The following is a 12,851-nucleotide window of genomic DNA, read 5'->3' as shown; positions in this document are numbered from 1 at the left end:
TAAAGTGCTTTATAAGTAAAGTTGGTACGGTATGGTATGGTATTTAGCAGTTTTCCTGCCAGTAACTCTGATAAATTCATAAAACCCTAAGCACGGAAAAATAACCATTTGCCTCAGTTTAAATACTAATTTTAATAACCTTCAAAATGGCAGCTTGGCAGACTGCATCTTTTTTGCTCATGCCTTTGTGATATTCTTTGAGTTAATTGATGTAACAACATGTGAAAGCTCAGCCTCAATGTGTCATGGTTCCACATAGCTGCTCAGATGAGGCAGAAAATTAGAGATTAGCTACTCTAACTTAAAAATGATACGTCTGTTTTTAAGTCCTTAAGGTGACGGGGTGATTGTATCGGCGCTATGGGCAACCAGCAGCCTTCAAAGGCAGAGCAGTTGCTCTCTATTGTTCCTTAGTCTGCCTCATTCCATCTTTTTATGTATTTCTGAGTCCAAAACAAGTTTGTCAGCATTTTAGCCTAGCAAAATGATTAAACAATGTAACAGAGAAGATAGCTTTCCAAGCTTCCTATGCACATACCCTTGTGAACCCCACAATCATCACTGTGGTAATTAAAAGTAATTTGTGTCCAGATCAAGGACATTCATTCTAAAAAAATTCTTTAAGTTGATCTTTTCTTGCAGTAGTATTATTGTATGAGGATTGAGACTGATAGGTATTTTCCTAGAACCTACATAAAAGAACCACAGACAACGTATATGAATTTTATGACAAACTTTGCAAAGGAGAACAAACTCTATCAATTGCTCCTCCGAGCTGTTCATAGAGCGTTCTGAAAATCTTTGGGTAAAGCTTGTCTTTTATTTTCAAACTTCAAAGAGGGAGGATAGGCAAGATAGACAGCAGAGAAAAAACAGCAAAGGTCGTAAAACATTTTACCTAAACACAGCAAAGGTCGTAAAACAATTTACCTAAACAACTAGCAACCCAGTTCCAGATGCGATATCTGATTTACGGCCTGAGCCCGGTTCAAATCTTGGTCAAACTGTTTCACCTGAAGATGAACAGGCAGCTGTGACCCCCAGGTCAGTTAATACACACACTAAAGAAGAGAACATTTTAATCTGCTCTAACATTAGACTGAATATGAACTAAAGTAACAACAAAATGATAATACCAAAAAATCTCTAACATTCCCCCCTTTTTATCATTTTACCACGTGTGTAAACCCTATTCAAAAGCCAAGCATAGAAAAGAAAAGAAAGAAAATAGAACCAATAAATGCAAGAATGTTTTTTTTTTTTTTCCTAGTCTAAACATAAAAATGACACAATGACTAAATTAATATAATGAATAAATGAAATGGACAAAAACAAAAGAAAGAAACAGCAAAAAATCAAATGCAGTTTTCTCATCTCTAACACCACTTGTCTTCACATTTTCGGTGTAGGAATCATTCAGCAAAGAATTAATCTGTTTATTGATTACAGAACATCATCATTGTTCAGAAAATCGTCAGAACCTCGAAACAAGTCATCTTCATTTGTCTCATAGGATGCCTTTGCTAGCTGATAACTGACAACAGTTGTGTTAATTGTTTTAAACAACATACTTCGTAGGCAAGGAATAATGCAACCCGTAAAAAGACAGAACAGAACCAAAACAATCAGAATAGGTGTCACGAGCTTTAACAATAAAGTCCACCATGGACCAGACGTGAGCCATGAAAACAAATCAAAAAAGGATGAGCCGCGTGTTCCACTCTCCACATATTTTTTAAGATCCTCCAGCTCATATAGAGCATCAGAAATAGTTCCTCCAGTGCCTGTTTCATCCGGCACAAAAGTGCAGCACGTTGGGCCAATAATTTTGCAGACCCCTCCCTGAGGGGCAGTGAGGAAATCCAGAACAACACGATTTTGCATGACCATGTTTCTCAGTTCAGTCAGCTCCTTCGCGGTGCCATTGGCCAGCTGGTATGTGATGTTGATTAGTCGCAGTAATCCGTACCTGTTTATCTCTACGTGGTCCCGAATCTCACCTACTCCAACCCACGGAAACAAACCTTGCATGAATTTTTCTCCGCCGTTCCAAATCCTGAATTCCCATGGAACTCCAGTGTGTGTAGTTAGGCCTCCCCATTTTTTGACCTCTGACATAACTGTTCGTTTGGAGCGGGTACGTGGATCATCTTGTGCTTTCCTGATGAACGCAATCGGGTTGATTAACGGAACCACAGCACACAGTCCTCCCCAATTTTTCGGTAAAAACATGTATGCTTCATTTCCACATATGAAGTACCAATCTGCCAACATACGTGAACCATAGTCTCCTGGCACTATGGCACTGCACAGCGTTGTCTCCTGTTTCCTCTTTGTCTTATGCGTGATGTTGAAACTCCTCTCCTGAAGCAAGTTGTCACAGTCTGGGTTGTCCTTCCAGACTTTGCAGTGTGGAGTCATCCTTTGACCCCTGCAGGCTGTGCAGTCGATGAAATCCTGTGTCGGTTCGCAGTAGGTGTAAACTCTGTTACACAAGTTCCAGGGCAACGTCCCTAGAATAACATGTCCATTATTGTAGACACAGTTCCCCAGAGATCCTGGTTTAGCTCCTGCTAATGAAATGATCTCTGGTATCTTCCATACAGTTTGTTGAGATGATGCAAAAGGAAGTACATCGTCTGCGAGTGAACAATTTAAAAATCCAAACAGACCTTGCACAGCCTCTCCCATTCGGAGGTCAGCTGAATAGTCCTTCTCGCGCGCTCTGTCTCCCCGTAGGGGTGGGACGCGCCGTGGTCTGGTGCTTAGAACATAGAGACACATCTGTTTGTTGTCAGTAATGTCACCTGGTCGGAGGCCTGAGTTGTGAATAGAAACCGGCAGCTGCGCACACACGTAGCAGTTCACAGCATGTCCCTCGTACACGGTTCTATTCATTAGTTTCCACCACAGGTTGGTGCTGTAGTCGTGTTTGTGGAACTCAGGCTCACGTCCTTCTCCAAACATCAAACATGCTGCAGTCACAGCGCCGTAGAAAATCCATCTGGCATATGGAGTCCCCATTGTTGCTCGGCACACAGAGATGTCAGAACCCCCAAACTAAAAGAGTGAGAATCTTAAGCGTTTCTTCACCGGGTTTGAGACGAACCACACTAAAAGTAGCACCCCTTTGCAGCCCGGAGGCAATAAAGCCCACCTTCCTCTCTACTCCGGATTAGGGGTCCAACACTCTCTGCAGCTTACAGTGACTGAGATGAATCCAGCTGGGTCTTTCAGCGATTTTTACAGCTGTTGGTGTGGTCATCAACACCTGGAATGGTCCTTCCCACCGTGGACTTGCCCAGTTCTTCCGTTTGATGACCTTTATGTAGACCCAGTCACCTGGCTTAATGGGAGGTGCCTCCTGTGGAGGAGAAGAGTCAGAAGGCAGTAAATTCGCACTGGACACTTCCTTCAGTTTAAGAGTCCTGATCATATAATCTGCTAATGTTTGTTCTTCATCAGCTTTCTGTAAGTCAGGAGCAAACAGAGGCAGTCTGTAAGCTCTCCCATGAATTATTTCAAAAGGTGTTAGACCATCTGCTGTTGAGGTGATTCTCATATAGAGCTTCACCAAGTCTAAACATTCTGGCCAGGGTCGGCCAGTGTCTGCCATGCACTTTCTTAATCTGCTTTTCACCGTGCCATTTGTTCTTTCCACAAGCCCTGCACTCTGTGGGTGATAGGCACAGTGGTTTTTCAATGTCATTCCCAAGTGAGATGCCATGTTTTGTATCACTTGGTTTACAAAATGTGGTCCATTGTCACTGTAAACAGTCTGTGGGATGCCATGCGTTGGGATAATAGTTTTGCAAATAGCCTTCGCTACTGTCAAAGCATCTGCATACTTTGATGGTACTATTTCAACCCATTTAGAAAAAGCATCTATCATCACCAGACAGTATTTGTATGGCCCACTTTGTGAAAGCTCAATAAAATCCATATACATAGTTTGAAATGGATAAGATGGTTTCGGGAACCTGCCTCGTTTTGGCCTTATGTTTCCCTGTGGGTTATGTTTCACACAGACTGGACATGCAGTACAAAAATTTTTTAGCGTTTTGGCCTTATGTTTCCCTGTGGGTTATGTTTCACACAGACTGGACATGCAGTACAAAAATTTTTTAGCGTTTTGGCCTTATGTTTCCCTGTGGGTTATGTTTCACACAGACTGGACATGCAGTACAAAAATTTTTTAGGTAGGAATTTAAACCATACGTTGTGAAATGTTGCTGTATTATGGCTTCCATCCCCCCTGTTGACACATGGCAGCGCCCATGCGTCACAATTGCTGCAGCTTTAAATAAAGATTTAGGTAGAACTGGTTTGTCCTTTACTTCAAAAATGCTCTCATCATTAATTTTCGCACCCTTAGTTATCCACATCCTTTTTTCGGCCTGTGGTGCATTGTCCTGCATGTCTTTCAGCACTTTTTTGTCTATCAGTTGTTGTTCTCCTTCAGTCTGTGCTGAGAAAGTTCCTTTCCCATGCTTCCCTGCTGCAGCTTCTTTAGCTATTTTGTCAGCTAGTCTGTTCCCATTTGAAACTTCATCCGTCCTTGTTGTATGAGCCGTGCATTTACATACAGCTAGTTTAGCTGGGAGTTGTATTGCTTGCAAAAGATTTTTAAGTAAAGATGCATGTGTCACTGGTTTCCCAGTTGATGTTGTCATTCCTCTACGCTCCCATTGTTTTGCAAAATAAAACAAAGTAGAGAAAACATACTGGCTATCTGTGTACACCGTCAAATGCATGTCCTCTGCCAGTTCACATGCCCTCGTTAAAGCAATCAATTCTGCTGCCTGTGCAGAATGAGTGCTGGAAATTTTTTCTGCTTCTATTATTTCATTTGGCAAAGCAACAACCGAATAACCTGTCTGATTTTTACCCGTAGGCTCCTTTGAACATGACCCATCAACAAACCAGACCTCTCCCAATGCTAATGGGGTGTCCTGTAGGTCTGGCCTTGGAAGCTGCAAGTGCTCTGTAGCTTCTATGCAGCTGTGTGGCGTTCCATCATCTGGTAATGGAAGCAAAGTAGCTGGATTTAGAATCGTACATCGCTTTATTACAATGTGTGGTTGTGACAAAAGCGTTGCTGTATACGAAAGGTGTCGCGCTGGTGAGAGCAAATTCATTTTGCTCTGCAAAAGTAGAACATCTACCGCGTGTGGAACTAACAGCTCCATCTTGTGAAACAAGACTATGTCAGCCGACATGTGTACAGCTAATGTTGCTGCACAGACTGCTTGGACGCAGTCTGGTAGAGACTGTGCTACTGGATCTAATTTCTTTGAGTAGAAAGCCAACGGCTTTAGCTTATCACCATGGTTTTGTAGTAACACAGACGTCATAAATCCATTCCTGCAATCTACAGTTTGAATAAAAGTTTTTTCATAGTTAGGAAGAATCAAAGTTGTTGCCTGCATTAGTGCCTGTTTTAGTTCAGTGAATCTTTTTTCAGCTTCTGGATTCCAAGCTATTTTATCAGTCATGGCCATTGGGGTGCCATGAATCAAATCCTGTAAAGCCTGAGTTTTCTCAGCATAGTGTGGAATCCAGGCTCTACAGTAATTGCAAAGTCCAAGAAATGACATCATTTGTTTTTTAGTTTCTGGTTTAGGTGCTTCAGAAACAGTCTCCTTTCTCGCTTTCTGTATCTGCTTTCCCTCAGCAGACAGTGTGTGTCCCAAATAATTTACTTCTTCTCTCACCCACTGCAGCTTATCTTTGTTTACTTTGTTCCCTGTCTGACAGAGATGGTGCAGCAGAGCAAGTGAGTCTGTTCTGCAAGCTTCCTCGCTCTCTGATGCTATTAATAGATCATCAACATACACCAAAAGTTGACTTTTGTCTGACATTTGGAAATCAGATAAGCAGGTCATAATTGCCTCACAAAATATGCTTGGACTGTCTGCAAAGCCTTGGGGTAATCTGGTATATGTGTACCCCTGACCTCTGTAGGTAAAAGCAAACCAGAACTGTGAATCTGGGTGAATGGGTACAGAGAAGAATGCGTTGCTGAGGTCAATTACTGTGAAGAATTTATTGCTTGGTTTAAGCGAGTTTAGCAGTGTGTGTGGATCTGGCACATTAGGTGCTCTTGTTTGTACTGCTTCATTTACTGAACGTAAATCCTGAATCATACGCCAGTCTTTTTATTTGCTTTTTGAACAGGAAAAATAGGTGTGTTACAAGGAGAATCTGAACACTTTTTTATGATTCCTCCTTTTAACAAACCTTCAATTACTGGTTTAATCCCGTTTAGTGCTTCTGGTTTTATAGGGTATTGTTTTACTCTAGGCCTCCAGCTAGATTTTGCTTTAATTTGCACCGGGGGAATTGAACCAAGCAACCCGACATCAGAGGGACCTTTTGTCCACAAGTTTTCTGGAAGTTCAGCTAGTTCAGCTACATCCTTTCCTGTCAAAAATATGTTTGTGTGTCACTCAAACGCGTGGACTTGAGCTGTGCCTGTGACTACTTCACATAGTGATTGTTTCCAAACGTCACAGCTGGGGCTGTAGCTCCAACCGTCTTCACCTTCTTTGAAATCAGCGGCTTCACCAGCCATTTTAGTTCTATTACCCACATCTACCCATGTGATATTATGTGGCTTGAATAATGAAATGTGTGGATTAGCCGGTAACTTATACAGCTCTGTTTGGCTAGTCGGAAGGAGCACAGTCACAGCTGCATAAGACCGTCGGTCTGTGAACATTTCGGTCACAGCCAGTGTCACGGGATTTGTTTCTAAAAACTTTTTAACATAATCATCCTGTGGATCATTTAGGATGTTCATTGTTACATGCAACTGATTGTAGTTCATTTCCGTTTCAGGTGAGTCCAACTGTTCACGAGCTTCTCTAAGAAGCTTTCCTGGGACATGAGGATTGTCAGCTGGCTTTAAATCATATGAACAGTAGATTTGTTCATTTTTTTGAACTGTGTACATATCAGAATGTTTTAATCTGACAGCTCTCATCCCATCTTGTACAGGGACTACTGCTATTCCTAATTTTATCATTAGGTCTCTACCTAACAGATTTATTGGACATTTAGATGACATCACAACAGAAACTTTTACGTTAATTCCTGTCTCAGGGTCTTTAAAAAATGTACTTTTTGACATATTTTCTCTATGCGTTTGTCCATCGGCAGATTTTACCCAAATAGACTCGTTTGTGGGGTTTACACCTTTTATTTTAGTTTTAAGAACCGTTTTGCATGCACCGGTGTCACATAGAAATTCAACTTCTTCCCCACAAACATTCAGTGTGATGTAAGGTTTTTCTTTTAATGCATTTAACATATCCCAAGCTGCACATATGTCCACCATTACACCAATTTGATCTGGTGGTGTGTTTTGTTTGGGTGTGGCAGAATCTAGTCATACTGAGGAGGTAGGCTTTTGTTTTTTCTCCCATCTGCCACGTCTCTGTTGATTTGTTTTGTTCATTGGGCAGTTTCTTGCCCAGTGATTGGGATTTCCACAATTCCAACATTCATCTGAATGTTGTGCCTTTTGTGGGGTATAACTACGGAGTCTTTGCTCATAGTGACCTCCTCTGCCTCTGCTTCTCCCTCTGCCTCTGGAAAGGCTGCGGAAAAAAGCAGAGGTTTCTACTTCTCCAAAATCCTCCAGATGAAAAACATCTGACCCTGTTTTTGGTTTTTTAACTACTTTTTCTGCATGACGTGCCCATGTCATCAGTTGTGGGACTGAGGCAGCGTCATATTCGACCAGGTGTTTTCTAATCCAGCCCTCAATTTCAGGGCGGAAACTCGACATTAAAGCGTTTTTCAGTTGTTGTTGATATACGCTGTCGGGCCCTTCATCATAGGTAATCCCACTGTGAACTTTGAACTCTTTTTCAAACCGCAGACGAAAGTCGTCTACGTCCTCTCCAGTTTTTTGTCTTATCCCCGCTAAGTGATTGTAGTTTGCCTTTTTACGGAAAACTGTTCTAACTCTTTCACATACTGGATCCCACTGTGCTTTGTATTCGTTACTCAGCTCTGGGTTTTCTCCATCAGGGTATAGTATTGGGCCTATTCTATTTTTTCCCGTATAGTTTCCCCTTACTTTTGCCCAGTCTTTTCCTAGCGAGGTCATGGCTGCTGCCCCCGCTTCAACTCCGTTCAGTCTATAAGAATGAATTAATCCAGTCATGTCCTCTATCCATTTATTGGGATCCTCTGCTGCAGGTGTTATTCCTTCCACAGCTTTCCGGACTTCCTCTAAATTCCAGGGTCTAAAAACATATGTATGTGGTGAATCATCCGCACCAGCATTAGGGTTTGGTACCTGTATCATGGGGTACTCTTCAACATGTCCCCCGTGGAAATCAGGACTATATTGGATCTTCTTTTTAGGATTTAACCTTAAATTGTAATGTGGCTGTTCAATTGGCATATGTTCTGTTTGACTTCTGTCTCCCGCATACGGGGGTGGATCTAAACCTTCCAGTGAGGGATACAGACTACTTTGGGGCTCCTTACTGCCAGTAGCGGGCGCGTCCGGAAGACTGTCTGCCGGGGCTGTTGCTACTGGAACAGAGGCAGACGAGCTTGCTTCAGCGGTTGGGGGAGGAGCAGTCGGCCGTACCTGCTCTCCCTGCCCCGCTGGAGCATTCCGTCTGGATAGCACCATTTCATTGTCTTCTGGTCTTACAAATAAGTTATTTGATTCTACAAGCTTTTTGTCTTTAATCTTTTTAATTTGTTCTTTCCGGTCTGTGGCTGCTTTTAACCATATTTTAGCACATCTCAACTCATCCTCCTTTTTAATCTTTTTTATCCCCGTTTTTCTTGCTACACTATTCTCCAAAATTCTCACAATTGCTTGCCATTTATCGATTTTTAGCTTTCCGTCTATTTTATATTTCTTTCTCCATTTTTCCATGTGTACAGTGCTACCAGGAAACCTGGACAGCATGTACTTTTCATCTCCATCGGGGCCCTCAATAAGTGAGGAATTACAAGAATGTTTATTTCCCATATTTAAAACACTTGCAATTTCAGCTTGAAAATATTATTCATTTGAATTTATTTAAATTTGGTCCAGGTTCGTTGACTCCTAGGGAGTCCTATGAACTGGAGATCTTTTCAGTGGGCCAGCAATTAAAATACCTTGTTGTGGTATTCCCCGCTTCGACTCTTTCGAGTGGGAGAATCTTGCCTGTTGCATCCACAAGAGGTTTGCTGCTTAATTCCACTGTTTTATATGAGGTAAAATACAAAGCGGTATTTAAACCTCCAACCACTCTCACACTACTCTTTCACGCACACACACACACACATCAAAGTAGCAGCAAACCAGCAATACCAGCACAGTAATGGCAACATTATCTGTTTTTGCCTTGTCAGATAACTCAGCACCAGTGATATTTTACCCATCAAAAAATCAAAACCACACAGCAATGACAAGCTTCCTATCCGCCTGAGGACTTACCCTTAAGGGGTCTCCCAAAAACAGGAGGCTCTGAGAGCCTTTCCTTTGTTTAGTTGAAACGCCGTCAACAGGGACTTCAACCCAAAAGCATTTAGTTGAATCAAGTGCCAATGTCAACTGGGACTCCAACCCTCAATTTAGTAGCATTTAGTTGAATCAAGTGTCAATGTCAACTGGGACTCAAACCCTCAATTTAGTAGCATTTAGTTGAATCAAGTGTCAATGTCAACTGGGACTCAAACCCTCAATTTAGTAGCATTTAGTTGAATCAAGTGTCAATGTCAACTGGGACTCAAACCCTCAATTTAGTAGCATTTAGTTGAATCAAGTGTCAATGTCAACTGGGACTCAAACCCTCAATTTAGTAGCATTTAGTTGAATCAAGTGTCAATGTCAACTGGGACTCAAACCCTCAATTTAGTAGCATTTAGTTGCAACTGGGATTCCAAACCTCAATTCTTAGCATTTTAGTTGCAACTGGGACTCCAACCCTTTATTTATGTCGACTTTAATTTAGTATCATTCGTTTGAAACATTTTAAAATTCACTTACGCTTCTGTAGTTTTCGCACTGTCCGGTTGGATCTCGTCACTCCGCCGTTGGCAGACAAAGTCGGACATGTGTCGCCGGCCCAGCGAAGAATTTTGCTTCCTGGGTCTTTCTTTCCAGGTCCAGTTGACTCTGGCCGTGCACGGATTCAGCGCGTCTTCCTCTGCCTGACAGCGGTCGGTATGAGAGATCCCGGGTTTCGGCACCAAAATGATAGGTATTTTCCTAGAACCTACATAAAAGAACCACAGACAACGTATATGAATTTTATGACAAACTTTGCAAAGGAGAACAAACTCTATCAATTGCTCCTCCGAGCTGTTCATAGAGCGTTCTGAAAATCTTTGGGTAAAGCTTGTCTTTTATTTTCAAACTTCAAAGAGGGAGGATAGGCAAGATAGACAGCAGAGAAAAAACAGCAAAGGTCGTAAAACAATTTACCTAAACAACTAGCAACCCAGTTCCAGATGCGATATCTGATTTACGGCCTGAGCCCGGTTCAAATCTTGGTCAAACTGTTTCACCTGAAGATGAACAGGCAGCTGTGACCCCCAGGTCAGTTAATACACACACTAAAGAAGAGAACATTTTAATCTGCTCTAACATTAGACTGAATATGAACTAAAGTAACAACAAAATGATAATACCAAAAAATCTCTAACAGAGACAAAGAACATTTCTGTATGTTTTTAAAATGTTTGAGTATCAATACATTATTTGAAAGGGAAACAGTGAGTAGGTATTAGTGTTCTGCATGTCAAAGTCTGAGTAAAAAAACAAATTAAAATCAGGAGCCAGGAACAATTTCAACAAAGTAATCTTTTTATATAAGTTGTTCCAAGTTGAAAATACTTTGATTTATTATGTTAACACTAAAACTGCACAAGTGAATGTTACTCAATAACTTAATTTCATGATCACTAAACAATTTTGAGGTAACAAGTTTGGAGATATTTCTTAAGGATAACTAGGTTTGACAGTGTAGGTCCACTCCATGGGTAACACTGGTATCCAATGGCTGCAACAAGGCACACAATACCTGATAGGAGGTTTTATTTTCTTTTACAGCAGTTCCTGAGGAGATGAACTCAGTAATAGGTGTCTGTCTCATCTGGGGAAAATTTTGAGCTATCAGAACATCATCAATCCTGAAGGTGATGTGTGTTGGTAGTTAGCAGTTGGGGAACAACTGGTGCCTTGCTAAGTGTCAAGGCTAATGCTGAAGAGAGTGACGTTATGCAGGAGCAAGAAGAAAGGTTTGGCAGGGTGAGACAGACTTCAGTCTCAGTTCTTTAGCAGTAGCAGTGGGAGTCTTTGTCCAAGTGCAGAGGGAGAGAAACTCCAGCAGAAATGGAGCACACTTATTTGTGACTGCACTTTCTTCTAGCCTTCTATATTTAATGGAGAAACTCACCCAATATATATATATATAAAAATTGAGGTTGTTGTTAATATGCTATATAAGAAAACATTGAATTGAATTGAATAAATGTTTATTATAAATGCACATGCATCTGGTGTTCTAGATTTGGTGATTTAAAAGGCCTAAGCAGCTTCTTTTTTTAAATCAGGACATATTTTTCATTTTATTATGTATTGATCAGATAAGTCAAACTAGTCTGTTACATCATATTCAGCTAATGAAACTTGGACGTAATTGGTAGCCCTTCATCTAAGGCAGTGCATCATTTGAAATAATAAGATAAGGCAATAGATAAAAGGATAAAACATCAAGTTAGATCACGATGAAAAGCGAAATCAAATGGATAATTGGTCATCTGTTCTCTTCTTTGAGCTTGTATTTTTAGTCTTAGCAGAGCCAGACAATGATACTAGATTGCAGCATATAAGAGCTTTTTCAGACCACGTCACAGGAGCAGTGTGAAGAAACTAATCCAATTTCATTTGAACATATTGTAGTTTGTTAATCTCAAAATAAAATACGCATGTTATTAAGCAGCTCAGCTTGACCATGTACATGTTCAATTGTACATGGTATAGAACCAACTGATAGCTGTAATAACAATTCATTTTCAGAAATATATAACCAAATTGTACCTAATCATTTCAGTCCTATAGACGGGTTAGAAATGTGATTACATCCCAATCTGGTTTAATCATGACAAAAGGCAGTCACATTTACTTTACAATGCCAAATAAGTCTGTTTAATTGAATTGACTTGTTGACTAGTTGATAAGTACTTTCTATAGTAAGGATTATCTTACTTTCAGTTAATGTTAGCAGTCACTTAATTAGTGTCATTTAGAGTGAAAGGTGTGCATGCACAGAGCCAGTAGCTATTTATGGAACAAAAAAGAGCCTATATGTAGCCGCTGCTGTAGCTCTTCAATATCTTTCACCAGTAAAATGTCAGGAAACAGACAAAGAGAAGGCTGTACTGTCTATGAAGAGACAATAAGAGGTTCCTGGCAGCAGATGGCCTCCTCCAAAAAGGTGATATGTTAAACATGGAAAACTGGCTTCTATGGAGAGCGAATAAGTAATTGCAGCAACGCTTGCTAAAAATACATAAATGGAGAGTGAACATTTATGCATTTGTACAATCTCGTGGGATTTAGAACAGTGAAATATGAAACCGGTTTCATACAGTTCAGTTGTGCTAAGCGCATTCTAATTTGGCAATTTATAATATAATCCATTTATTATTAAAATCAAACTAAAACCAGTTAAGCCAAGTGAGGGGGAAATTAAGCAGTAGGGAGAAAGATGTTTGGTCCACTTCCTAATAGAACCTCATTCAGAACTTTTATGGGATGTGTAGGAAACCTATTAGGCAATATTTAGTTTTTGCAGGTTTTTGTATTTACATTTGGGTCTCTAGTGCTT

General features: G+C 40.7%; 1 protein-coding gene across 1 annotated transcript; it reads right to left on the bottom strand.

Moving 5' to 3' along the window:
• Nucleotides 1-718: 718 nt before the first annotated feature.
• Nucleotides 719-10,666, bottom strand: LOC145554582 (uncharacterized). The gene is made up of 2 exons (XM_081614722.1): nt 10,007-10,666; nt 719-3,364 (listed from the first exon to the last, which is right to left on the bottom strand). The coding sequence occupies exon 2, from the start codon at nt 3,022-3,024 to the stop codon at nt 1,444-1,446; it is 1,581 nt and encodes a 526-aa protein (XP_081470848.1). The 5' UTR covers nt 3,025-3,364; nt 10,007-10,666; the 3' UTR covers nt 719-1,443.
• Nucleotides 10,667-12,851: the final 2,185 nt, after the last annotated feature.

Source organism: Poecilia reticulata, chromosome 13, assembly GCF_904066995.2.
Source record: "Poecilia reticulata chromosome 13, P_reticulata-male-v2, whole genome shotgun sequence".
In the NCBI taxonomy this organism is placed as follows: domain Eukaryota; kingdom Metazoa; phylum Chordata; class Actinopteri; order Cyprinodontiformes; family Poeciliidae; genus Poecilia; species Poecilia reticulata.
The sequence above is the reverse complement of the archived record's forward strand: the minus strand, read 5'-3'. Positions and strand labels throughout refer to the sequence as shown.

What these genes read in the sequence shown, in the direction of transcription:
- LOC145554582 (XM_081614722.1), bottom strand. Translation starts at nt 3,024, where the DNA reads ATGGGGACTCCATATGCCAGATGGATTTTCTACGGCGCTGTGACTGCA.